At 41.2% G+C, this 27,325-nt stretch overlaps 3 protein-coding genes across 3 annotated transcripts; 2 read left to right on the top strand and 1 right to left on the bottom strand.

Annotated features, from left to right (window-relative positions):
* Positions 1 to 1,304: 1,304 nt before the first annotated feature.
* Positions 1,305 to 2,280, bottom strand: LOC126563449 (antigen 5 like allergen Cul n 1-like). The gene is made up of 3 exons (XM_050220094.1): positions 2,224 to 2,280; positions 1,651 to 2,158; positions 1,305 to 1,577 (listed from the first exon to the last, which is right to left on the bottom strand). The coding sequence occupies exons 1-3, from the start codon at positions 2,240 to 2,242 to the stop codon at positions 1,325 to 1,327; spliced, it is 780 nt and encodes a 259-aa protein (XP_050076051.1). The 5' UTR covers positions 2,243 to 2,280; the 3' UTR covers positions 1,305 to 1,324.
* Positions 2,281 to 5,231: 2,951 nt separating this feature from the next.
* LOC126560837 (antigen 5 like allergen Cul n 1-like) lies at positions 5,232 to 6,151 on the top strand. The gene is made up of 3 exons (XM_050216786.1): positions 5,232 to 5,250; positions 5,329 to 5,836; positions 5,905 to 6,151. The coding sequence occupies exons 1-3, from the start codon at positions 5,232 to 5,234 to the stop codon at positions 6,149 to 6,151; spliced, it is 774 nt and encodes a 257-aa protein (XP_050072743.1).
* A 2,793-nt stretch (positions 6,152 to 8,944) lies between these two features.
* On the top strand, positions 8,945 to 10,044 carry LOC126563464 (antigen 5 like allergen Cul n 1-like). The gene is made up of 3 exons (XM_050220109.1): positions 8,945 to 8,975; positions 9,223 to 9,730; positions 9,792 to 10,044. The coding sequence occupies exons 1-3, from the start codon at positions 8,957 to 8,959 to the stop codon at positions 10,042 to 10,044; spliced, it is 780 nt and encodes a 259-aa protein (XP_050076066.1). The 5' UTR covers positions 8,945 to 8,956.
* The last annotated feature ends 17,281 nt before the right edge of the window (positions 10,045 to 27,325 follow it).

Raw genomic sequence — 27,325 nt, forward strand, 5'->3', positions numbered from 1 at the left:
ACATAGTCACTCATATTCACAAAAATACATTTTGAAAGAAGAAGTGTAAAACAAAACATTGTACTCAATGCCAAGGACAGCAGACAGAATTTTGGATTTGTTGGTCGAAAAAATTATGTAGGCTAACTTGAAGAAGAATATCCGAGATCTGCTTGAAACGTGTGATGCATTTATATGGCAGTTTGTTAATTTTGGTAAACTTGGTAATTCTGTCCCATGATTCGGTGCTTTGTCAGCTTCATCCATGCGGTTTTGGGTTTCCTAATCCTTGCATTGTATAATTAGTCAGGAAATCTCTGGTCAGTGTCGTATAGTGACAGATCTATCCCTAAGCGTGTGGTTGTTGGGAGCACAACCAATCGATCGATTATGCTGACTGGGGCAGGTTCTTTGTAATTTCGGAGACACTTGCCAGTTCGGGCCGCTCATTCCGTAAGCTTTGTGGCTGTCAACGTGAAAATAAAAGCTTTGGAAAAGGAAATATTTATTAATTTTTACACAAAATAATTTCCAAACAAATGCATACAGTGCCTTTCATCATATCATACCCTTCCCGACGCCCTGTACATCCAATCTCGCGACTCTAACTGGGGCTCGAACGATTCCTTTCTAAGGGCTCTATCGGCTTTCAACAACACCTACCTCCTGCTCGACTAAAATATTCCTCTGTCCCGTTTCCTGGTTCGTCTTTGTGAATCTTCCTTCATTTCGTCATGGTCCTTTTAATAACCGATGTCCCTTCTTCAAATTAGTTGGCCTACATGAATAAAAAATAAATAAATAAAAAATAAATTTTTTGGAGCGTTTGGTGCATTTTGCATACCACATGGCATTGTTGGTGAAATGTTTCACCAAAATGTCCCAGGAAAAGAAGCTCCAAAGGTAAGATTAAATTGAGAAGAGCTATTTATTTTTTTAAAGTCTAAACTGCAATACCTAATCGGCAGAAAAGCTGTCAAGTCCATTAAGGTTGTTATGATGCGTTCCCTGTTGCCAACCATCGTTCGAATAATAATCCAAAACATGTGTTACAATATTCATCAGCCGTGTCAAGATCTATTGGAAAGGGATCTGGGAAAGGGAAGCGAAATAAAGTGTCACCAGCACGGTGGTAGCTGAGTCAACTTAAATTTGTCAAAGTGTTAGTATTATGTGAATATCAGTCGATCAATAACGTAGGTCGTGGTGATAACAGGAGCGATGGACCGTTAAGTGGCGTTTGACACTTAGTCCAGTTGGACTCATTAACAGTAACAACACTTGCTTAAAGGCCTCAGTTTTAGTTGATAAGTGTTATAATTAAGCTTTATTACATTATATTACATTAGTTCGGTACAGGATTGATCGTTTCTGCTGTCGAACACAGTCCATTAAGAGTTGCAATCGGATTGCGTCCGGTAGTACATCCAGAAGCAACCGTGCCGTTCTTGTACGTAGCACGACCGATGACGTTTGTGACGGCATAGTTACACACAAGATAGTACGTTTTCCACTGACCTTCCAACCAGTTCTGCATAGCGCACCCTAGCTTGGCAGTTTGATCGCTCGCCATCTGCGTGAAGTGTCCAATGGCCGGACTAAAGAGGAAGAACGACAACAAATAATTGTAAAACTTAAAGCAAACAGTGAGTAAAAAGCCGTCTCACTTACCCAGTGTATCCATTTGGATAGCTGTTCAGCTGAGCTTGTGTGGTAACATTGTACTCACTCCACCAAGCATTGATGCCTTCCTTGAGCAGCTGCTCAATTGTTTTGGTCATCCCGTAAAACTGTGACATGGCGATATTTTGGCCGGCCCATGCATATACAGCAGTTTTACGACAACGATCATGCCCATAGACGCAGCTACGTGCATTATTACCAGCCTGGTTTGCCAACTCCGTATCCCAGGAGATTGTGGGCATGCGAGTCGCTGGCAGGAACGAATTTAGCTGACCCAGAGCAAGCTGCGATCGACGAGTGTTGTGTTCGGTTAGAATCAACGATTGAAGGGTCGGGTTTAGTACTATAACCACGGCACTCTTGTTAGCGCAATTAGGACCACCAAGAAGTCCAGGTGGATTACAACCAACGTTCGGTACACCGGTAGGGCAGTAAGTTGTGGTGCAGTAGTTGGTTTGCGCTTGCAGTCCACTGACCAAGCAGCATGCGATCGCCACTGAGAAAAGAGAGATGATCATCAAAGAAGATCCACCATGAGCCGAGCAGAAGCTTTCTACCTACCGAATATCCAGCTTGCCATTTTACACTCACTTGTTTCCACTTCAGTCCACAAGTTCACTTTAAAATGGCACTTGTTCAGCTCAGTCGTTTTATATCGTTTGAAAACAAACAATTCGCGTGCTGAAACTAACAGCACTGAATGGGGTTTTGTAGTCTAATTTTCAGTGTGTTTGTAACATTTGTGTGCGAGCGAGCAGTTGAAACTGATGTTACATGTGCGCAAACAATCTGTAGCCATTATTATTGCTCTCATTTTCGCAGACGACACCGTGCCTCATACTGGCCGGAAGCTTAGCGTTCTGTAATGATGCGGAATTTCTTGGAATAGAAAGCTCTGTTAATGTGCTGTGCGTCACAAACGACGGTGTAGTGAATGTTTCCCGTGTTTTGTTTGTGGATGCAAACTAGCTTGGTCTGGACCTGACGAAGGTGAAATGTGTTGTTTTGATAAGTTTGTGAATGAGTTTGTAGATACCTGTACCCAATCAATTGCAACATACATGTTGATAGTAGTGTACTTCTGCAGAATATAAAGCCAAACGTATCCAATGCCATGGCACTAATGGTAAGATATTGAGGAAGTGTTCAAGGCGGTGCTTGAACAAGATCCTCCTTGTATTTGTTTGATAACCTCCACACACATATTTCTCCTGTTATTTCGGGGATTTAAGGTAACAAGGCTAGCACCTCTAGACAACCTCAACCAATGTTAATGAATAGTTTGTATTATAAGTCAAATAGACAACACCTGCAGCTTAGATTAGTGATACCATTTTGTTTATTTGAAAATGGATGCTATTTGTAAACAAATTTTAACAAGATAGGCAAACTATCTACAAGAAAATAAAGTTTTTAGGGAGTTGTAAATCATTATGAAGAATTGTTTCTTGGTGGACTAACAAATAAAAGAGAAGTTTTAGTCAAAGATTTGGGTATATGTATATACTTTATTAGCTTTACAATGAAACAAAGACGACGAATAATCACTGCAAGTAACGTTAGGGCGTTACAGGGAATTAATTTTGAAATGGTACAAGAGAATAGTTCGAAGATTCTTTAGAACCTTGATAGTTTCGAAAATAGGAGAAACAATAGGAGAGAAACAAGTATGTATAATCCTATATAAGTATAATGGGGCCCGATGGTGAAAAGCAACAACGGTGCAGAACTTTGCACGGCAGTACCGGACTCAAATATCCCCCGGACCGTCCCCCCGTAGTTAGGACTGACAGTTCAACTACGTGGTATCGGCAAGTCTAGTAAGCCAATAGATGGCCGACGTGACCTAGAAGGTCGTCAAGCCAAGAAGAAAATAATCCTAACCCCTTAATATTAGATGCTAAGCACATACCTGTGAATTTCGTGTCAAAGATATCGCTGCGGAAAATACGGATCTACAGGAATAATTAACATGTAGCATATAGCAAGTGTCTCCATGTTAAAAACAATGAGCGATTTTGAATGAACAACAAACCCTCTCCGGGGAACCGAAAGAAGCAGAGACATCGCCAATAGTACATTTACTCACTTAATACAGTCTAAATGCAAACATTTTTTTTTCTCCGCCGAAGCAATAGCGATTCAACTAGCCGCCGACGAAGGACTACAGACTGACCGACCGAACGTCTTCTTCAGCGACAGTGCCAGTGTTCTGGCTGCCCTGGAACACGACAACTCCAAAGACCCCCACATCCAGCTCCTAGACTCCATACCTGCACCCCCGACAAAAGTTTTCTGTTGGATTCCGTGTCATTCCGGAATCAACGGAAACGAGAAAGCCGACCAACTTGCCAACGATGGTCGGCTGCGTCCTGACGAACCATACAATACCCTTTCACGCCTGCAACACTATCTGGCACAACGTAGACCTCAGCAAAAAACTCCGTCCTATCAAGCACAACACCTCTTCATGAGAAGATGTCGAATCCAGCCACATCCAACGAGTTTTTTTCCCGCCTTCGTATAGGTCATACCCGCTTTACGCACTCCTACCTCCTAGAAAAGTCCAGTCCTCTTCTCTGCAGCTACTGTGGTGTTCACATCACCTTCTCCTACATCCTCACCGATTGGCATGGATACACGACACACCGAGCCACCTACCAACTAGAAACTGATTTCACGACAATCCTATCATCCGACAAACTTCAGCAGAACCGCCTAATTATTTACGGATCAGTAATTTATACAAAGAAATTTAAGCAATGGTTCAAACTTATCCGATACCATATGCCATAATCGCAATAGTTTTCCATAATATTTACGCCACATATACGATAGTTTTGTATAACATTAAACCGTTCTTTTTTTCTGAAGTAGAGATTTAAATGCAGTCTGTAAGACTCAAAGCCTCTTTAAATAAATGAACAAAAAAAATTGTTATTTTATCTCGAAAAGTGCATTATTGTAAACAAAATGTCGCAAACATTTGTTTTATGAGTTGAGAAACACTGTAAGACATACATCTGAGAAAAAAATGTATCGAAATCGAGCTGGTATCCAATTTCCTCATAATTTAGTACGGACAAACAAGTCCTGAATGTCCGACGATGTGTAATTTACTGAACAACATTAGCCATTAGATTCTTGAGAACTCCTGAGAGAAAGATATGATAAAAACCTAATATTTCATTTCTTAGTTACCGGTAAACCATAGATAATCAATAAGATTTCACTTACCTTAATCTACTCTCACGGCTGGTGTACAAAACAATTGTGTAAATGATTTTCACAGAGAGTGTTATCGATGTTTTTGATACACTTCTAAATTAGTACCGTTTAAGCGATTAACAATACTGTGTATTTGGCTACCGTCCTTATCTGCATGGGGGCGTTCCTGGAAATCATAATCTTTATTAATTGATAATGCTCCGCTTATCATCGCCATAAGAGCTTTGATATCATGTTTTTGGGACAAGAAAGAAGTATAAATACTGCAGCTTTTGCCAAACAGCATCAAATCAGTGTCAGTGAACTCCAGTCGTGAACTAGTGAAGTACACTTCCAGCAAAATGTTACGCTTAATTCTTGGTACTGATCCTCCATTTTCCAATGTCATGAATTAAAATCGTAGCTAATTCCATTCTTCTATCTGTCTTATCTTATCAGCATCACTCCTGTTGGTGGGTCTGATCGATCACAGCTACTCGGCCGACTACTGTACGGCTAATCTATGTCAGAGCGGAGTCCCAAATGTTGGTTGCAATCCTCCGCCACAGAGTGGAGGTCCCAGCTGCTCCGGAAGATCTCCAGTGGTAGTGCCCATTACGTCCAACCTTCAATCGCTCATCCTGGACCTGCACAACAGACGCCGTTCCCAGATCGCATCCGGTGGCGTGAGCCCATTCTTCCCTGCTCGTCGCATGCCCACACTGGTTTGGGACGCTGAGTTGGCTTCGCAGGCAGGACACAATGCACGGTCATGTGTGTTTGCGCATGATCGCTGTCGCAATACGGTTGACTTCGCCTGGGCCGGTCAAAATCTGGCCATCAAGCAGTTCTACGGACAAACGTTCACGGTGGAGAGTTTGATCGATGATTTCGTACGCATGTGGTGGGATGAGCATTTCGATACATCTACCGCACACATTGATAGCTACCCGAGCAACCATGTGGGGTAAGTAGTTTGGATGCTGTTGGTTTACGTAAAATGGGGCTTTTTTCACTGAGATGTACTATTTGCAGACCCGCTATTGGACACTTTACGCAAATAGCAAGTGATCGCACCTGGGCTATGGGTTGTGCTATGCAGAACTGGATTGAGAATGGCATTTGGATCACGTACTATTTCGTGTGCAACTACTCGTTCACCAACATCATTAACCAGCCAGTGTACGTGCGCGGCACAACGGCCTCAGGCTGTACGACTGGTCAGGACTCGCGCTATCAGGGATTGTGCTCGGTGAATGAGGTAGTTCAGTCGGTACCGTAATAAGGGTATTAGCCACAATAACTAACAGTTGAAAACTTGACAGTTTATTTAATAAATCTAGAGCAAAAATTTAAAAGAGTGGAAGGAAAGTAAGTTTTATCTAATTGTTTGATAACGGTTGTCTTACAGCTAAATTTAAACTAAAAACTTAATCCAAAAACCTGTCATAAAGTTTTGTTTGCAGCGTTGGTGCATATTGGTGCATAAGAGAAAATTTACGAAGATGGTTGAAGACGCTCAGGTGGATTAAGAGGTCGCTGCGCGTTTATTAAGCATCAAATCGACAGACTTAATCTATACGTCCCGGAGAAATCGCCCCAGGTTACAGCATTTTTTGACGTAGCACAGCGAAGTGGCGGATCAAGGTGTTTGGAGGCGGACTGGGTAATGGGTCCTAAAACCATGCAGAAGCGGGACTTTATGAAAATCATGAGCTGGGGTTCCCTGATCCATGAGGCCCCCTGGTTGAAGAGGCCTCCCTGATCAACGAGGCTATCTTCCCTTGGTCGACGAGACCCCCTGGTTCGCGAGGCATCCCGGATCGGCGAGGCATACCTGGTCGGCAAAGCCCTTGGGGTCCGCCACCTCCGCCCATAGGTTAATCCGTGACTAGCGCAACGTCGCACTCGTTTTTGTTTCTCTGATCCCTTTCTGGTTATGTATCGAAAATTCCACGCAGTTTGTGATCGTTTTGAGCCGGTCATGTCGCGTCGTGTGTCCGTCCTGTGCGTCCTACCTCTCATTGACATCTTGGACCATGTCATAGCATTAACTGTAAGAAAACTTCGAGATTTGAGCATCAGTTAATTTTAAAGCCGAAATAAATATATTTCCTAAAGGATGTATCCAAGACTGTGGTCTTTTCGAATGATCCATGGTTTTGACAATTGGGGACATTTTTTGCAGGACTTACTTACTTACTTACTTACTTACTTATCAGGTGCTACAACCACTTTGCAGTCTTGGCCTGCCGCAGCAGAGTCCGTAACCGCTCACGGATTCCACACCATCCTCCCTCCTCAATCAGGGGCTGCCACGCCTCCTCTGTCCGTGTGTAGGGTCTAAAAGGACTTTAGAGCTGGGTCGTTCGGTGCAATGCGTATAACATGGCCAGCACATCGGAGCCTGGTGAGCCTAATTCGCTGCACGACGGTGAGGTTGTCATACAGTTCGTACAGCTCCTCGATTGTCCTTCCACACATACGATGCCAACGATCCCTCTGAGCATCTTCCTCTCGAAAGCGGTTAAGAGGGCTTCGTCTGTTTTGGACAGGGTCCATGTCTCAGAGGCGTATGTGAGTACTGGGACTATGAAGGTACTATACAGTTTTAGCTACGACCGAAGCGACAGGTTTTTTGAGGTGAGATGTTTTCTCAATTATGCTAGCGCGTAACTCCGTCTCTATGCTTTTTTCGATGCTGACTTTTGACCCGAGATAGCTAAAGTTATGGACAGCTTAAAAATTGCGGTCACCTATCCGTACATCATCCCCACGTAGTTCCGGATTTCTTAGTAGCGCCGCTGATGGTGCCACCATCAATTTGGTCTTTGCCTCGTTAATCTGCAACCCGAGGTTTTCTACCGCCTGCTCGATCCTTTGGTAGGCTTTTACTACATGGCAGAGCCGCAGACCAATGATGTCTATATCATCAGCGTCTTCCAGGATCTGGGTTGACATATGGAAGATGGTTCCAGAAGTCTCCACCTCCGAGTCACGGATGACCCTGTCTAGCGCCAAGTTGAATAGGAGACAGGCGAGCCCACCTCCCTGACGCAAGCCTGAGAGCTTTCCATCCACCTCCACCTGGCATGTGACGTTGGTCATGGTCATTCTAACAAGCCTGATCAGTTTGGCCGGGATTCCAACTGGATTAACTGGATGCATAAATGCCAGAAATAAACCAACTTGATCAGGCAAGGAAGAATCATAGAATCTTTTAAGTTTTTAGCTGCTTCTAGCCATTATAACTAAGTCAATTTTGCTTTGTTAACTAAGTCTTATCAGCAAATGATCGCAACTCTTAAGACGCCTCTGTTGGTTGATGTTACCTGTATTACTGTAGATGTAAAATATGAACTTGTTATCATAAAGCTCGAAACAACAGATATCCTCCAAAAGATTGCTCCAAATGTACGCTTTAGTATATAGCACAATTGTTCTATTTAAATAAATAATGGAAGTTGTGCCCATAAAAGCGAGTCCGTGTAGTCTAACAGTGTTGCAGCTATTGATGACTAATTAAAACAAATATCTCTTTTATCTGTTCTGTTTCACTTTACACAATAGTATCCAGAACACCAGCAAACCGCACGTTGTTCGCTCGCTCTCAATCAATTGGTTCTATGTTTCAGCAAACACATTCAAAAAGATGACATTGTAGCAAAACCTTGATCAAAAGCATTCCGTGATAGATGCACTCGTTTTATCCTAAAACATACAGACATTATTTACTTCAAGAAACATTGTACAACTGAGTCATTGTCAAGCCATCGATTCCAAGAAACTCTAACTTGCAACAGAATGTTGAGCACCGGCTAATGCATTCGCTTGGGCGCGAAAATTTGAGCAATAATTTTCAATACAGATTATTTGCTTACTTGTTACTTTACTTTCGTGTTTTTACCTTACTGTTTTGTTAGCTTACGAATAACGCAAACACACTGATGCTTGTAGTACAATAACTCATTCAGCTTTTTTTCGGCACGTGACTCGTTTGATTTGAAACGGTATAAAACGGCCGATCCGTAGATAGTGTCAGGCTATATAGAGACCATTTTCTCGAGTGAAAACAAGTGCGAGAAAAATGCCAAGTTGGATTTTCGGTAGGTAAAGGTTCTTAGAGCGAGTATTTCGGTCAACAAAAAGCAATAGAGATGATGGGTTTCATATGGAAGAACTGGGTGTTAAATACCGTCCGAATCGTTCTTTCCTATGCAGGATTGCTTATCAAGCAACGGGTAAAACGTTGTGAAGAAAAACCAACCATGACAGGTTGGAGGTAGTAGTCAATAAGCAAGAAGACCATATCACCAGAGCAACATTTAATGGCATCTGATCCTTTTCTTTCAGTAGCGATCGCTTGCTGCTTGGTCAGTGAACTACAAGCACAAACCAACTACTGCACCACAACCTACTGCAAAGCTGGCCTTCTGAACGTTGGTTGTAACCCTCCTGGATCGCCCGGAGGCACCGGATGCGCTGGGAAGAGTCCCGCGGTGGTAGAAATTACACCCGCTCTACAGACTGTGATACTTTCCGAACATAACACTCGCCGTTCGCAGCTTGCTCTGGGACAGTTGGAATCATTCCTACCAGCGATTCGCATCCCCACAATCTCCTGGGATACGGAGTTGGCAAACCAGGCTGGTAATAATGCACGTAGCTGCGTCTATGGTCACGATCGTTGTCGTAATACTGCCGTGTACGCATGGGCTGGACAAAACATCGCCATATCACAGTTTTACGGGATGACCAAGACAAATGAGCAGCTGCTTAAGGAAGGTATAAATTCTTGGTGGAGTGAGTACAATGTTACCACACAAGCTCAACTGAACAGCTATCCAAAAGCATATACTGGGTAAGTAAAAATATTGGTGGGAGTTAAAGTAACGATGATTTGATTTGTGTTTCAATTTTAGACCGGCCATTGGACATTTCACGCAGATGGCGAACGATCAAACGGATAAGCTAGGATGCGCTATGCAGTACTGGTTGGATGGTGATTTCGAGACGTTCTATCTGGTTTGTAACTATGCCGTCACCAACATCGCGGAACGTCCAACATATAAGAGTGGAACGGTGGCTTCCGGATGCACTACTGGGCGCAATCCTACTGCTGCTTTGAATGGTCTGTGTTCGACAGCAGAAACGATCAATCCTGTACCGAACTAATTTAATTAAACTAAATTCAACACGTTCTAAAATTTTCATCACCGTGTACCGTGTTTATCTGTTCGTTATGATAATCAATATAAACAGAAACGTAGTTGCTAACGCTTTTGTTATCTAAGCGTTTCGCTGTTATCGGTGAGAGGTCTAAAGATAACCCTTTTATCAGTAGTCACAAACCTTCCATATGGCAATTCATTCATCCAATTTCTCCAATTTAATTTGAAACAACGACTAATATGCTTGCCATTTGTAAACCGAATGAGCTATACAGTCTTCCAGCGTGAAGGCGACCGATATCAAACAATTAGATAACAGAGATATAAAACTTCCTTCCTTGTCCGGTTTAGTATTGTTTCGCGCCCTAAAGACAAGGAATGGAGTACTATTTTTAACTGGTTTTAGGATACTGTTGCATTTTTGTGTAGAGTTTTCAACTAGCTGTCAACTAGAAGATGAGATAGTATAAAAGGGAAGAAAAAAGGAAGAAGAAAGAGCAGAATACGCCTGTCGTGGGATCACTCAGTATGCGAAAATAGGAAGAATTAAAATCTAAGGACGAATAAAATTGATTCTTCTTCTTCTTGACTTAACGATCGTAAGGTCACGACGGCCATCGAATGACTTACTAGACTCTTCCCGATACCACGTAGTTGGATAGTCACGGATAGCACGGATAGGAAAATTGATTAGATTATCCGAAACAAAGTAAAGGTGGATAATCCTTGAGTGTATGTCACGTTACCATAACTAGAGGATCTCTAGAATGAAGGGATCTTGAATTTGTAAATGCAAGTAGCAAGTCGCTTATGAACTGAGTATGAGGCAATGATTCAAACATAAGTCGACGAGGTTCAATCTTTAAATATCATGAATTCTAGAGCAATCCTCGATAGTTGACGGACACCACCAGGAACGCTCAGGGATGTATTATATTCTCCAAAAGCAATTTGCTATCTACTGTATTGTCCAACTTTTTGGAATCTCTAGATGGCCGGCGTAACCAAAACGGTTGTTGAGCTGGAATCACTGCTCGGTCGTACGATTGTTGGTCCTACAATCTTGAAATAATCGTAAGACCAGGGATCGTACGACCGAGCAGTGACTCCAGCAGTGACTCCAGCCTTACGCCTAGAAGGTAGACATGGTGTGGTCTAAATGCGGGAAGTACGCTTGTCTGCCTTTCTGTTTCCAACAGAGATACCAGACAGTAAGTAGTACTTCTATACCATGTTCTACAAACCGTGATAAAAAAAACTAAAAAACACCCATTCGAGAAATAGGAACTAGACAATATACACACACATATCTTAAAGATAGCATCGACCTTCTTAATCCTATGCAAGGGTGGAGGTGGGACCATCATCATCATCATCATTATCACCATTTGCCCAAATGTTGCATCCAACAATCTGCTTGGTTTTTAGTATGACTTCGTCAACATGTTCTTTGAACATCAACTGGTCGTCGACTGTCATACCTAGATTGTTATGCAACATGGACTAGAGAAGTTAGAGAATATGGGGATGCACTTTCAAGCTTGAATAATGTAGTACTGAGATATTTTTTTAATTCTGGCTTTACACAAAAAATAGGTTGTATAAGCTGTATCATCGATAATTATTGAAATGACAAACTGGTCACCGTTCAAAAGAAAGTATTTCATCATACTAGTTAAACCCGATAATAAATTACTACCGGGAAAACACATTAAGCATAAATTAGTCGACAGAATGTGACTACGCTGGTATTTGTAAGCCACCCCGTTACACCAAACACTATGCCTCCTTCGTAATGTAATTAAGGATTCATGGAAGGGAACAACAATATTTAACCAAAATATTTACTTGCGTTAACCGGTTGCCTTTCACTTCCCGATGCAAAGCAACGCACCGAACACGCTGCATTCCGATGGGATAGCATCGCTCTTGAATGTCGCACTAATTAAGGCGAAACCGTAGCCGAATAGGATGCTAAGCTTTACGCTAATTAATTTGTCAGCGGACAAGTACTCTGAAGGTGCCACCGGAGGATGCGGTCGATTTACAATCGATGTGATTGGCCACGCTATTAAATGAGCTACCACGGACGGTATTTGGGGTTTGCATTTGTGCGTGAGAATAGCTTCCCATTGCCACACGTACCGACAGTGCGGATGAGTTTATCAGTTGCTCGTGTAATGGCTTCAACCAACCATTCTTTGTCGCTTGCAGATGGCACACGGTTGTTGATATTAATGAAGCAAGATTTATTGAAATGCGACCAGAAACTAACGATTTTATTGAGGGCTTTGTGAATCGGATCAACTCACGCGACAGATATGGTGATCCAAAAAAAAAAAAAAAAAGGGCGAAGGTTTTGTCTATTTATGAGAGAATTATTGCATCCATTTTCATGCCGGTTTATGGCAGCTGCAAAAGCATATGCTTTGGGCGCTTGCATCGTTGAGTTTATGCTTTCAGTCATCCGGTCGAAACGTCCGAATGCGTCCCGTTCGAAGTGTATGCGAAATGGATCAGCGCACAAGATGCGGCTCGATAACTCGATCCCGGATTTATGGGGTTGCATATAAAAATTAATCACAACCATCACGGGTAACAACGACATATGACATGAGGTTGTGAGGTTGTGCATAAATATTATTGCTCGGGATTATTTTGTGACCGAGAGCAACGTATTGGGTGTAAGGGTACACATATATAAAATATTTGTGCAGCACAGATCGGGAGAGGGATAACGAACGAGAAGAATTTTGGATAGTTTATTGACTGATAGGTCTTAAGTTGGAGCATAATCGAGCAACCGAACAATGCTGTGGTATTTGGAGTTCTATGCAATGCAGTAGATGTGTTCATTCATATGGGTTACGTCCCAGGCCCAAGTTCCTCGATATGATTTAGGTCAATAGGTATCTCAAAATGTGGGAATATGTTTTCTACAATAAACGGTGATCACTTTCAAGACTTTAAAAAAAGTTAAATAAAATAGTACAGTAAAACAGAATGCCTTCAAGATGTACTATAAGTTAATGATGATATAAACATTAGAGCTAGAGAGTATGCCTGGGATAAGCCAATGAATAAGGAGGAAATGGCATATAAATATGTTTATATAATTTAGTCTTCACAAGCGGTGTTGACAATAAGGCATTTTATCCCCATAATTAATTTAAAAAAAATAAAAAATATAGAATTTATGTATTATCTCTTAGCTTGAAATTAAACAAAATATGCTCCATCTAGGAAAATAACCACAATAATCCTGCCGTAGTTACGATCTGCATCACTTAGCCCCAAACTTTTGAGTAGTTTACTCAAGATTTGATGTATGTTCAATTAAGTTCAATAAATTTGCTGCATTAAGGAGATGAAGGTCCGGTCCATTGTGTTGATAAAACTTAGCGATCTGAAGGGTTAATGATAATCTATATTCTATTTCAATTGTAGACATATTCATTCTATATCTTTTCTATCTTGAATAAAACATTTTAAAAACTCCTATCAACTTCTGCAGAAAAATATTTTCAAAGCTGTCTTAAATGGTTTTCGATATCAGCTCGTAGTGTTCAAACAATGTGTGCTAAAAATGTAGAACAAGTTAAGCAACTCTGCTGTCAAAAATTGAACTTCATAATTTACAGATAGAACTAGACTCTGCCGAACGCGCTAGATTCCGCTCGAGATGAATTTATAGGCATTACAATTTATGGGAAAAACTATTTCTCTTTGGCTCTAAAACTTCAAGCGAACTTTTTCTGGCTTTATTTGACTTTTGAGATCTACTTACAGGAGGGATAGTTTGGACAGAAGTACATGTCAGGTCCTATTTGTTCTATTATGTGCAATTTTAAATTGTATTTTCATCTAGGACGAAGTGCAGAAATTGCTAAACAGACCTTTTCTGCATGAAAATTTTCCCGTTAATTGAAGAGCATCCATAAATGACTCTTATATTACAACTTCACCTTAAAAACCCTGTAAAAAATCCCAAGAGATTTATTGGTAGGTGTTTATTCCATATGTGCATACTTCGGGATGATGTAGCGTGTTTAACATCGTTAACAGCATACTTATTAATTAATTTGCACCACAACAGCTTGCGTTGATTACTACAAAGTTTTTTTTAAACATTATTAATACCTCGCAAAAAAGCTCTGTCCCAGGAAATTCAGATTTCAGCTCCAAACTTCTGATGAACTTTGTCATTCATCTTCCCACAAAAAGATGCATCTTGGCACACGAAAGGCACATTTCATTCGCTTTCTTCAGTTCACTTCTTAGGGAAATCATGTACGTTGCACAAATCGTCTTCATTTTCCTTCCATGGATGTGGATTGAGATTTGCAACCAGACAGAAAACGGCAAGCAAAAACACAAAAAATCGTAAGGAAGTCATGTCAATAATCGGATTGGTTGGAAGATGCAGCCCGATACGACCAACGATTTTGTTAGCTCGATGCTCGTAATCTGTCGGGTTTTACAAGCGTTTTAATATTCCAGTTCGTGGAACCGGTGATTCCTCAACCAAATTTTGCTGCGTCGATAGAAATTTTCTAAGGTTCTGGTGCAATGAGCTGTGGAAAGCAAAACTTACGCCACCGAAAGAAAGAAGGATGCTCGGATTTTGTAGCAGCAGGATAATCTGCCAGTTACACGGCGTTAGATTAAGTTTCTTTCTCTTGAGCATTCTCACAGCTCTATTGTGAACCATTAGGGTTACGGTAGCAATAAGAAGTGGAACGATTAAACTGGGCAAGCTTTTAAAACGGTCCACAAGGAACGGACGGTACACATCTACTTTGGTGATTTTTTCTCACTCTCTGTCCAGAAGACGGGATGCACCAGCGGTTCCAAGGTTGCTCGAGGGCACCCATTTCAAAAAGCAACAATAGTCAACTGTATTTCGAAATGCAATTTCCTTCTCACCTTTTTGAATACCTGGTCAAATGTCAGTACGGAAGTCAGGGTGTGATCCGGGGGTCTCTTTGTGTGGTGCGAATTTTGAATGAAGTTGCGCGGTGTTGTGTTGTGCTTTGGTCACGAAAAAGGTGACGATAAAATCCAAAATCCGGAACGAGGGTACACTTTGTACGTGGCCGTCAATTGCTTGACGTCTCTTTATGCCTTTTGCTGGATTTGGATGCGACTGGGAAGAGGGAGAGAGAGAGTTGAAGTTTAACTGTTTGTCTTTGTTTTCCTATCCAGACAGACGTGTTCTGATCGATAGCAGCGTGGTTTGGTTGGTAGCATTCAAGGTTTGGAGTAACCGTCTGTCTGTCCTTTCTTTGTGTTGGAAGGGCGAAAAAGCAATGCAAGTGATGATGTTTCCTGTTCGCCCTGTTTACCTTAATCCATAATACTATGAGGATATTGGGGTTTGTGCCTTTATGTCTGCAAATTATCCTAGGTTCTGGATTTTGGGTTTTTAGCTTTATCGAGCCTGGAAGGATGCAGGATGGATGACTTTTCATGCATTTTAAAGGTAACTGTCTATGAGCCGTTTTTAAAATTGAAGAGTTTGGAATACTTCCACAGGCAGATTCCAACGACGGTTTCAGAGGAAGTCTATCGTGACGGGGAACCGTTTAAACGGCAGCGTCCTTTAAACTGTTAACAGACTTAACAGACGACAAACATTCTCACGATTTCTAGCCCTTGGATGGCTACATGTCGCGTGCCGTACAAGAAAAAAGCGTTCCCTTTTTACATCCTAAAACCGGCAAAAAAACACACTCGACGAGGCGAACGGAAACGCAACAGAAGGCCAAGAACTCGAGCGCGAAATCTAATCTGCTGCCGGGAATTACATGACTCGTAAAAGTAAATTAAGTTGCATGCACCGTCACAGTGGCCATCGTTAATGGTGGACTAACTGCAGCAGCAGAACCGGAGAGGACATTTTGCTCGTTTAGCTGGCAGCCAATAACTTGTATTTCATTTCGTTGAATTAATAAAAATTAAATTAAATCAATGGGACGGATGCATCGGGATTGATTGTTGGTGATCGCGTATCGAAAATCTCCCATCATCGGACTCGTGGTCCAGTTCCGAGTGCACATCAGTGGAAAATATTAACGGTTGCACGCATACAGAACTGGACGCACACAGTATCATGTTGACTGCTAGAAAACGGGATGGTTTGTGTGCTTTAGATTATGCGGTAATCAAATTATGCATCGACATAAATCGGGCGTATGTTGCTCGATATTGTGCATCATGGGTATTTGCCAATCCCGTATAAGGATTAGTATTATAGATAGTGGATGAGAGCTTGAGACATGGATCCGATCTGTTCTGGTCCTGGACGTAGCATAAACATGCCGGTTTCAAGGTTAAATTCTCGTAACCGTATTGTATGTTCATTAAACCTTCCTCCTTTGCTTGTGTCGTGTCCAAGCGGAAGAAATTTCTCGAACAAATGTGATGAAAGGTACGTCTCATGTGCCTTGTTATGATTACGAACGCAATAATAATTAATAACCCCAATAAATCCATCATTTCGAAGCTACGAAGCAAGCTTTCTTAACCCTATCAATCAATAATAACTTCATATCGCAAAACTTTTCGCTAGATTGAATATTGCTTTGTTTTGATACGGTTAAGAAAACGCAATAAATAATGCCGTTGATATTTGGTATGCTATAAATTTGCTGTTGGGAAACTTTTTCCTTCATACTCTAGCACACCAGCATGAGCAGCAGAACCGAAAACATGTTGATCGTTATTTTTTTTGCACTAGGGTGCATTTTGCTGTACATCCCACGAAGCTGTTTATTTAGCCAAGCTTTTAGTAGTTGTTAATGTTGCTGGTGTTGTTGTTGATTTCACATACAAACGCGCTTTCCGTTGCACAGCGTATCGCAGTGCATCGTTGCGTGCCATGGTGCATCGTTACTGTTTTCGAATTGAATCAACCGATCAACGAGTACGCTGAGGGATGGAAAGATAGGGAGAAAATGTGCAAAATGCTTTCCGCCTCGGTTCGACATCCACGTCCAGCAGCCAGTTTCTAAAGTTTCTCAACGATAATAAAGAGGAAAGCATTCTTACATGGAGATGAAGCATGCTAACGAGAACTGGATATTGCGTTCATTTGTTGAGCTGGTTACAGTTAGGCAGTGGTCTTTGGTATTTTAAATATATAAAAATGTAGAAAATTTTTCCAACAGTTGGAATCATACAATGTCAGCGTTTTAAAATAAAAATAAATCAAAATTAAAAAAGAACTGATTCTAAGGATAATCGAAAGATAAAAATGGTTCCAGAAAGACGAATGTACACGATTTACAAAATAAGCTAATTTTGGTTTTTTTTATTTGATAATATGGTGTCGCATGCAACTGCGCGTGCTTGCATGGAGATTAAAGAAAAAAAGCTAACTAATCAACCATTACTCGTTATTTCGAATTTTGTATAAAAATTGTTTATTTAAAACATCTTAAAAACTAGTTTACAAAAGAAAAATGGGATGCATGTAGGGACGACGTACAGGTTTTACAAAGAACATTTAAGAATTTTTTTCATCAATCACAGTATTGTTGTTTCCAACAATGTCGATGATGTAGTTTGCAAACAAACGTAGGATGGGAATCATCTTACTTATACTAATGTGACTTAAAAAAGATAAAAGGAGAGAAGGGAAGTTAAGGTTGTGGTTTGGGACGATGGCTTCCATAATCTGCAGTATGTTTCAAGTACTAGACACCCTAGCGCACAGGGCAAACTTGTGCTCCAGAGTCTCTGTCTTGGAGCAGACTGAGCAGGCTGCAGGAGCCCGATTCATCCTGTTTAGAGGCAACTTTTTGTGCACCTGAAAATACAGCATATAGCGTTGGTCGGATGAAAGTCTGTAGCTGGGGACGTTTTTCCGAATCCATCGCCAATCCGTGGAAGGTGCCTCCATAGCCGCTTTAGAGTCTGGAAGTCTCTCGAACCATCATTTGCCTCAAACTTTTAGTCGAGACAGTAGGCACCGGATGGTCTGCGAGTTGCTGGATTACCGCCCGAAAGTACGGATACGTTGTGGCAATGGTGCCTTTTCAAAACGGAATTTATAAGTCCTACAGATTTTTCAATTCCTAATCTTAACCAACTTCAGTGCTTGCCTGCTAGGGCTCTTTTTCTGGGGTGGTGTTTGTCGATTGCTTGTTGCAATGCCCATTGTTTTCTTATATTATATTTAGCACATTAATAATTTTTTTTTTAGTGTGGCCCATTGCTATCCTCCTGCCATGGCCTTATCGACCCTTCCAGTGCATGATAAAACAAACCGCGAGTTCCGGTTGTTTACTTCGTTAGCGTCCTGAGCGCTCCCCCTCACTGGCCGCTGCCAGCTCGGCTGGAGATAAGCCCCGTATGGAGAGGCCATCTCCGTCGCTGGACTCCTCTTCGCTCGACGAGACATCTTCCCTTTCGAAAAGACTTCGGACATTGATGTCTGCCCTCTGTCTTTCCCTCCATCGAGCAACCCAAGTCGAGCTGCTTCGCGTCGAGCAGCCGTTGTCGGTGACAGGGGTGGAGATGGTGGCCGTCCACCACGCCGCGCTTCCGTAGCTTCTGCTCGCTGCAGACGCCTGGCCGCATTTCGCCGATCATTCCGTCTACGCCGAGTTGTAACTGGATCGGACCGGTTGGCAGCTAGCGAGAGATAGCCAGTGGCAATGGTGCCTATCGAGGGATTCTCAGCTCAATCAATGTGCTGAATCCAGATTTTTGGGCATCTCTGCTCAGCAACGAACCGATTCACCAGCAACGCTGTTGTGGTAATGGCGGGAATGAGAAGATTGAGTCCACCTTGATTGTGTGGAAGGGCCAATAGGGTCAATGGGATTTGAGAACCTCCACCGAACCCATAAAAACCGTCTAGGAGACAGTCGACTTGTGTCTGTAATCATCCATAAGCTGTTATTGAGCTTTGACTGGAGCCTGTAGATGTGAGCTGCCGCACAAGAATTCCAAACTGGGGCGCCAAATGTTACTTAAAAATGGCATTTTTTTTTTGGCTTTGATAACTATTGTATCTGGGATAAAGCAAAACAATGGGTAGTTTAAATGTAGCATACAGCTTTGGTTATTTTTTTTATGAAATTCAAGTATTTAGTGGTTTACTTTACATATTTGGAGTATAATTGAAGCATCGAGGTTGTCGCAATATTTTCTTAGGACTAAGATAAAAAAAAAAATAACATCAATTCCGAGACATTTCGTTCTCCAAACAGATGAATAATATCTTGTCAAATTTTAAAAATCATCAGTAAAAAACATAGGTAAAATGTGCAGCATCTGGTAGCAAGAGCTGGGTCCTGCAGCTTGCCTTTAACGAACTTATATCAAATAGTTTCTTTTTATTTTACACTTATCATCCAAAAGCATGATACCAAAACAGAGACCTGTATTTTTACTGAGAATCATAACAAGTATTAAGATACTTCTGGAATTCAAGTAAACTAAAAAAACGTTAAAATATTTTTTTAAATTGCCACCTGATCAACGGCTCTCGACAAATGATTGAAACGTACATAGACCAACAACTAACATCCAACACCACGGTTAAAATGAACACCGGCCGGAATTCATCCATCAAACCCGGCATCCTTTGTTGCTTGTTTGGATCCGCAACCATTTTTTTGACTCTCTGTCACACTGCTCTGTCTCTCTGTCTGTCCTATCCATTCACACTACCCGGTACCATGAAAATCCATTAGTAAGTTTATCCCCACAGCTCACCCTTCTAGGTGTCCACCCAATCATTCCTCGTCCCACCCCCGATTAGTGATCGTTTTCCGGTGATAAACAAAAACTCGCCGGTTAGCCGTCTCCGGCAGCCGAGCTGTTCCGAGTGCATCCACGCGCATTCGTGCCCCAGGTGGCATATGGTGTGCGGATGAACATTTTCATTCATTTGGCAAACCGTGCTTTGTGTGGCGTGCGGTACACCGGGTTCATTATGCTGTCGGCGAACGCGCTCGTGCGCCGCCCGTATCGGAATGCCGCAAGCAGCGGAGGAGACGTCAACAAAACAATCCGGACCTGCTTCCGAGCAGTCTGCTCGCACGGATGCCGGTCAGTCATTCGGTAGCGGACAGCGCGAACGGACGCATTTCTAAAGGAGGTCGCAAAGGATAACCGCATCCTTGCAACTGTCGGTTGGTTGTTGATGTGCGAAAACACGTGTGTTTTTGCGTCCTTCCAGGAGCAGGGAAATATGTGCGGCGTGGTGTGTTTTTATAGTGTCGCATTATTTGTTCGCCCAAAATCCGGCAGCTTAAAAAAAGGACCGAAATTGTGTGGTTTTTTCTAACATTTAAATCGAAAGAGCCTTCCTTTTGCTCTTGGATGAAGGCGATTTTTGCAAAGTGGAGAAACCCAGCTTAGTGTGTATATTCTGAGCGCTGGCGAGTTGGCAACAGCGTACAAAAAATGGTTGGTTGACCCTTCGGATCCGGTCCTTCCGTGGCTGCCGCGGGAAGTCATTACGCTCAACAGTGTGAAGTGTGAAATTTAATTACTTTGCCTTTCGCGAAGCGGAGAAACGCGACACGCTCGGCTCGGCTTGACATCGAAACAAAAGTAATGATCTAATGCCGCTGTGAATTCACCATTCAGCCAGGAGTGTGAACCGTAAGTGAGGAGAGATAAAGTTAAGCGAGGGAGAAAAAAAAATGTGTAAAAAGTTAAATATGGAGGAAAACGAAGACGGTATTTACCCCCAAAAACGAATTCGAATGATGAAACAAACGGAACCATTCCCTCATCAGTGGTTTTCTTTTGTACCGGTACCAGGTTTGCGGCAAACAACAAACACACTTCTGCTGGCGTTAGGCTAGTGAAAAAAGAGGAAAACGCGAAAAAAAAGGCATAAACTGGGACAGACAAGGGCAGAGAACAACAATAATAATAGTAATGAGAAATGTCAGCCGGACGAGGTTAGTGACTGCAGACGAATGTTTTCCCAAAAGAACCCATCGAAAAAAATAAAAACAAAAACGCGAAACGCATACAATCTGCCTTACCATACCGGAAGAGATAATTTGGCACAAGTGACGCAAATAACAACAGTTTGTCCACTACCGCCAGCGGCTAACCAGCAGCTCAAACAAGCCCCGGTGATGGTTGGGCGTGCGCCAGGGCGTGCAGGTGCTGGTTTTGGTGGGTGGAACACACGACTAAATAAATTCATCGACAGCCGATCCTGTACGGTACTGTGGAGCACAATAAATAGAGCACCGGGGAAATTAAAAATAAACAGTATCCCCCTTTCTTTTTGGTTCACTTTCTTTCTTTTGGGGGAGTAGGTTTTTCTTTGTACTGTTTTTGCTGCTGGTGTTTTGTTGAATTTCGTGCAATGGAAAAAAGCAGGTCGGAGAAGAAATGGTTCATTAAAACGGTGTACCTTTTCTACGGGTATGGTGGATGATTTTTTTTTGGTGCTGGATCCGTAGGTCAATCGTGTTCGATTTTGGAGCAACCATGCCATGGGTTGGTGGGTTTTTGTGGCGTGTTAAACAATTATTTGCCAGTGAAGGGAGGCAATTTTTTCCAATGGAAAAGGATGCTTAAGATTCGATTTAAGGCGTAATAACTATAATCGATTGATGATGTTTAATGTAAATGGCTTCATCAAATCCTCTCTCCAAAGGCTTAGCAAATTCCAAGATATTTCTAAGGTTTATTTAAAAAAAACAAAACCACTGAACAACAGCTAAAAAGGGCACAAAACAATAGCATCTTTAAAATAGCTAATACTACCACTTCTGCTTGGTTTAACGACCTGCTAAGACATCTAATGGCTTTCGAAACTCTTTGATACCATACAGTTGGATAGTCAGTCATTACTTTGAGGGAAAACGAATTTAAATGGGATAAATAGGAAGTTGAGTTGAGCATACAGAAATGGTTAAATTAATGTATAAAGCTTTTTAACCAAAAAATACTCAAAATTTTTACTTGGACATAGTCATAAGTAAGATTATTATATGTTGCAGAAATACAAAAAGTTATCAAATTTTCAAAAATATGTTATGGGCTGTGCGTAATTTTTAATACAAATAATTGCGCGGCTAAAATAAGGAGCCACTGCATCACTTTTACTCCGACCTTTGAATAATGATCGATCTACATTCGAGTAAAAGATCAGGCGCCTCCATTACAACTACACGACGCTTCTTTGCTTTTCTTTTCCCTTTTTTTCTTCTTGCAAACTCATGACCATTCCCATTTGCCAAACACAACGTGTACGATAGCAAAACTTTTGCTAAAACATACTCTTTTATGCGTTGTTTGTGCTGTCCAGGGGCCTGCTGTCTGTTCTATGGCAAAACAAATACCATGGCGGTATCACGTGTATGCGTTTGGTTGAAAACTTGCCCGGATCTGTCCGTCTGTCCGTATCATCAGTCTAATTCACATCGAAGACCGTAGCCCGTAGACGTGCCTATGTAGAGCAACTTTCGGCTAGTCACTATCGGGCCACATTTGCGTCCATCGTGCTCCTCCGTGTATTGATTAGCTGGAACAAAAGGTCGTAACTCGGCCACCGGGCAACAAATATACGGTGCGTAAGCTACCGTGTGTAAGGTGAGTTATTGAAAAGTGGCACAGAAAGTGACTCGGCAGGTAGGATGGTGTGGAATACAGCAGCGAAATGGCACCAGCTAATCATACAGAAGTTTATGGTCAGACTTTTCAGGCAGAAGCGCACCATTTTGCCAACCTAAAAACCCCCATTGGCTGTTTGTAATCGTATGTGGGAAATCTCACATTTCACAAAAACCCCCTGGGAGTGTTTTTTCCAATGTCAGATTTTGTTTCGAGTGAAATGATCACACACATTTTGAAATTGGCTTGCTTATTGGCCTTAGTTCGGCAAATGCACGTACCCCCGGTAACAGCCACTTGGGTTCGAATGGGGGTAAAAATGATTCGTAACATGAAATCAATTGTAAGCTGCTTACATATTCATTAGCACAAAGCATATCAACAAATGTGTGGAATGGGAAAATTTCAACCAAGCTGTTCGGTGCACTGACTAATGCGCATTAAAATTCAAAATAAACAAATTATGTTTGTACCAAAAAGGGCATCGATGCGTGGCTCGTTGCCTAACCCTTAAATGGTGGTATGGATCGTTTTGCGGAGAGTAGGTCGTGTAGAAAATTATGTGAAAAATTAATTGTTTTAAAAAGAATCCTTAAATGAGAATTTTGCGATAAAAACTACTCGCAAGGCTTTTCATATATCATTGTGGGTTTTACATCATGTAGGTTTGTTTCATTATCAATGAAGTCTATAACGTAAGAAAATTAATGCGCTATTGGAAAACTCCTTGCCTTCTTAAGACTTGAATAGATTGGTTCATAGAAAAACGGTGCCACATCTTCAAACCTACGCCCGATTCGGCGCAAATGTAAAATATTCTATTTAATTACAACACACGACAAAAGACAGACCGAACATGGCTAGATACACGCCCATCGTTTGCTACAAAACCGCAAAGCCTGGTGAGAGCCTAGAAATGGTGTAACGACACTGTGCAAAGGTGCTAATGTTTATGGTGCATCGGTAAACTGTAGAGGAGACACCTGTATTGTGATGGGAATTTGTGTTCAGGTTGCGGTGTATGTGTGTGAGAGTTTAAGGTGACAGTGAATAAAGTTCGTAGAGGGTTTTGCGGTGGAATTAATGTTACCTGAAGGAGGTTTTACAACATAATCTCTTTTTTGTTTAAATGTATGAAGCATGTGTGATGGGATTTGTGTTTGTTTGTGTTGTGTCGTCATTTTATTTCTGTTTTTTATTTTTATTTTTACGTTTTCCACATGTCGATTTGTTTTGCTGAATGTTGCTGCTCTACTTTCAAGCCTTGTTGATCTTTAAAAAACACTTCACACGTGTTTTATTTTTTGGATTGTGTTTCAACGAGCTGAATAGCAACGATCAGTTGTGAATAAAGACTAGGTTTATTTATTCCTGTTGAAATGATTGTAAACCCTTTATCAAATAGCTTATGGATCACGTACTTCTTTTTCCACACACGTAAAGATTTGGCTTTCTTAAACCAGGACCTAAAACACGTCTTGTTTGTGTACTTGTTCCGCAATTATTTATTCCTGTTACTCAATGCTTGGCTTGCGTGTACAGGCAAACGAACAAACATTGTACCCAACTGTTTTTTGGAGTTCACTTTGGTAGAATAATGTGGTTGACAGTGTAGGAGACATGCTTTGCAGCAAACGGATTTCTTCCGACAAAGTTGTGTCCCCGAAAAATAGTCCCAAAAGCTTAACTTATGTCTGGTTAAGTCTATTACCCTTGCCGGGTTGAGCTGTATTGTATTGCTTCCTGCAGAAACGTTGTTGCGTTCGTGCTTCCTACGTTGGTTAAATCAAATTTGATAAAACTTTCTAAATCAATTTTAACATATTTGGCACGTGTCAAAATGCGTGGCACATCGAAGGTGCTCACACGCAATAGCTCTTTGAGCAATATCAGCACCTTTCTGCGTGGTTCGCGCTTGTGTTGTTTTATTTTTATCGTATTGATTTATTTAAACACTCGTATGCAAGCACGCAGCAAAACACAATAGCAACTTTGTGTGGTAAAATTACTTTTCATCAATATTTATTTGTTTTTTTTTTTTTTATTCGTTTCCCTATGTCACGTTGGACGCCTACCGTGCTGTTGAGGCCAATGCGTACAGTGCTTATTGTCGTAGCAAAGGTGTGCAATATTTGCTAGCATTTATTAACTCTCGCAACGGTTCGTGTGTGAGTGTTTCTCGGCCAGACGCCCTTTGGGGAGTGTTGCGAATCGCTTGTGAAACCAATCAGCCATCCTGATTGATTTAATCGATTGACCTGATTGAAGTATGATTGTTGCAGCTGGGAGCATTGGGAGGCAGTGTAACGCACATTGTCACCCACGGTGGGTGTATGGGTGTGAAAAACGGTGCCAAGGGATCGTCACGTGTCGGAAATATCAACGGGCGGTTAGGTGACACCAGTGTCGTTGAGCGTATGTACGTGACCATCACCGTACGGCGTGTATGATTGTAGGCTTAATTGTTATTGCGTTAGCAAGTTTTGAGCTGCACACATATGGTGAAATTAGTCACATGACATGATATGGTTTTCTATTCCCATAGCAAAGCATTTTATTGTATTGCAATCTCGAACATTTCATTATAAAATGTTAATATAAATTTTTAAACTTTGTGAACAAATTACTTCCTAATAAAGCATCGTACAAAAAATATGTTAGAGTCTTTGCCGTTAAATGTTGCTTCCATGGTATACATTTTTCACTTTTTCAAACGCATTAATTTCTGGCAATGCTTACATATTGTTATCCTTACAGCATCTATTTTTTATTAAAAGGTATACATTTTTTACTCGTAGCAATTCTTAGCAAAAAATTGTGCCTAATGTTACAAAATTCAGCGGCAAAGAGCGTAAAAAACATTAAAAGTTCAAATGAAATCTGAAAGAAGATTAAAAAAATATTGAATAAACTTAGATAGACTGTGGCCCACCAAATTCCGTTCACAAATCCTTCCCTCGAAAGCAGGACTGACTATCGAGCTGCGGAAGAAAGAATAAGAACAATGTAGCTCCTTAACTATTTATTAGTTTGAAAGATTTTTGATCAGTCCAGTGGTTAAGATTACAATGCCGAAGAATTAGTTTCAACATGCATCTACAAACGGAGTCTTGGTCTTTATTAACATTGTTTTGACCCCGGCAATGCATTTTGAAAAGGAAATTTCGAATTTAAAAGAAAAAGTTGGTATCTATTCGGTTTGCTGTAGCTGCTTGCACGTTGAATGCTTTAAAACTTTCTAACCAAATTATTAGACATACCATCTACTACCTCTACCCCGTTATTGTTAAACATTCTGAAACACAATTTTCTACCAGAAGATACCCTTAAACAGTCTAACTTCTGACAATAGAGATCTGACAGTACAGCTTGATCATATTAGTTGATTACCAGCAATTCATACAGGGTTTACTGTCTTAGCGTGGACTAGCCGCCTACCATCCACCAGACGCCAGCCAACCGAAGTCATAAGGCCTGATTATCTCTAACAAACGGAAAAGTCTCAAGAAAAGCTTGGAAAAAATGCATTGTGAAACCCCTTTTTTGTTGAAACCGTGACAGGCAAGTTTCGTTGAGCATTTTTTTTTTAATTAATCTTTCAAATTCAATCTTTCAAAGTGATGAAACCAACAAAAACAAAATCAAATGTGTACACAACTGTTCTTGGTATGAAAATAATTTTTGTTCTAGCTGGTATTGAGGATATCTAAATGATTTTTATCAAATCATGTGAGCGATGATTGCAGTAGTGATGATGACAAAACGGAAGATCTTACTAAACAACGTCGGTTGCTTCGTAGTATGGTCGATTATTTGGATCTTACTACTCAAGCATGAGTTTAGCCAGTGAAGCTTTTATGTAAAATCTTTTTGATATATTCTGGTGGTACTTTTAAGATTAAAAAAAAAATGCGTGTATCGAAGAAAATTTTCGACGGCATTCTTAATGCGATTGAGCCAAAGTTTCCGCCTGTAAGGGCACAAAGATTCACGCCAAAAGAAATGTTGGCTGCTACGCTGCGGTTTCTTGCGGTTAGGGAGTTACACAAAATGGAACCGGAAAAGATTTGAATAATGCAATTGCTCAACCAACTATTTTCCTAACATTTACCAAGTGTTTAAATATGTTGGAAGAAACGGTGACGCCTCAATACATTTCATAGGAAATGGAAGTAAATGAGCAGCGAGATGCCCGACGATATTTGTTTCCCGTCCTTTTCTTCGAGAATATCCTTTCTGAAGGAAAATACTCACATTTGTTATGGAACTGCACAAGAAAACGAACTGGAAACACACAGGACCGAGTGAGTTTGACGGGTTTTACGTTTCGACTAGCTGACGGAAAACAGTTTGACAAATACGAGTCTCCATTTGTGTTAGAGAATACAAATTTTTGGCAGTGAACTTGTAAATTTGACTTTCGTAATTTTTCTTTTCCAACAGACAGCACAAATGGCTGCCATAATTCGAGTCTTCCATTTTTGACAACTTGTCTTGACAATTTGTGTGTGATAATCAGGCCTATAAACCAAACGCGACGAGCCGAAAAATGTGGGCAGCCTGTTAGGACTGTTAGTCAGATGTAAGCACTAAGACGAAAAACCCTGTAAGACATAATTTCGGTCGAGTCCCCTCCAAATGAAGTTTAATTCATTGAAGTAGATGTTCATGATTTTGATGATTCCTCT

Source organism: Anopheles maculipalpis, chromosome 3RL, assembly GCF_943734695.1.
Source record: "Anopheles maculipalpis chromosome 3RL, idAnoMacuDA_375_x, whole genome shotgun sequence".
In the NCBI taxonomy this organism is placed as follows: domain Eukaryota; kingdom Metazoa; phylum Arthropoda; class Insecta; order Diptera; family Culicidae; genus Anopheles; species Anopheles maculipalpis.

Bases quoted from the DNA above. Each gene is read 5' to 3' on its own strand.
- LOC126563449 (XM_050220094.1), bottom strand. The intron at 1,578-1,650 runs GTAAGTGAGACG...CTTCCTCTTTAG, and splicing joins TATCCAAATGGATACACTGG to TCCGGCCATTGGACACTTCA.
- LOC126560837 (XM_050216786.1), top strand. The intron at 5,837-5,904 runs GTAAGTAGTTTG...TACTATTTGCAG, and splicing joins TACCCGAGCAACCATGTGGG to ACCCGCTATTGGACACTTTA.
- LOC126563464 (XM_050220109.1), top strand. The intron at 9,731-9,791 runs GTAAGTAAAAAT...TTTCAATTTTAG, and splicing joins TATCCAAAAGCATATACTGG to ACCGGCCATTGGACATTTCA.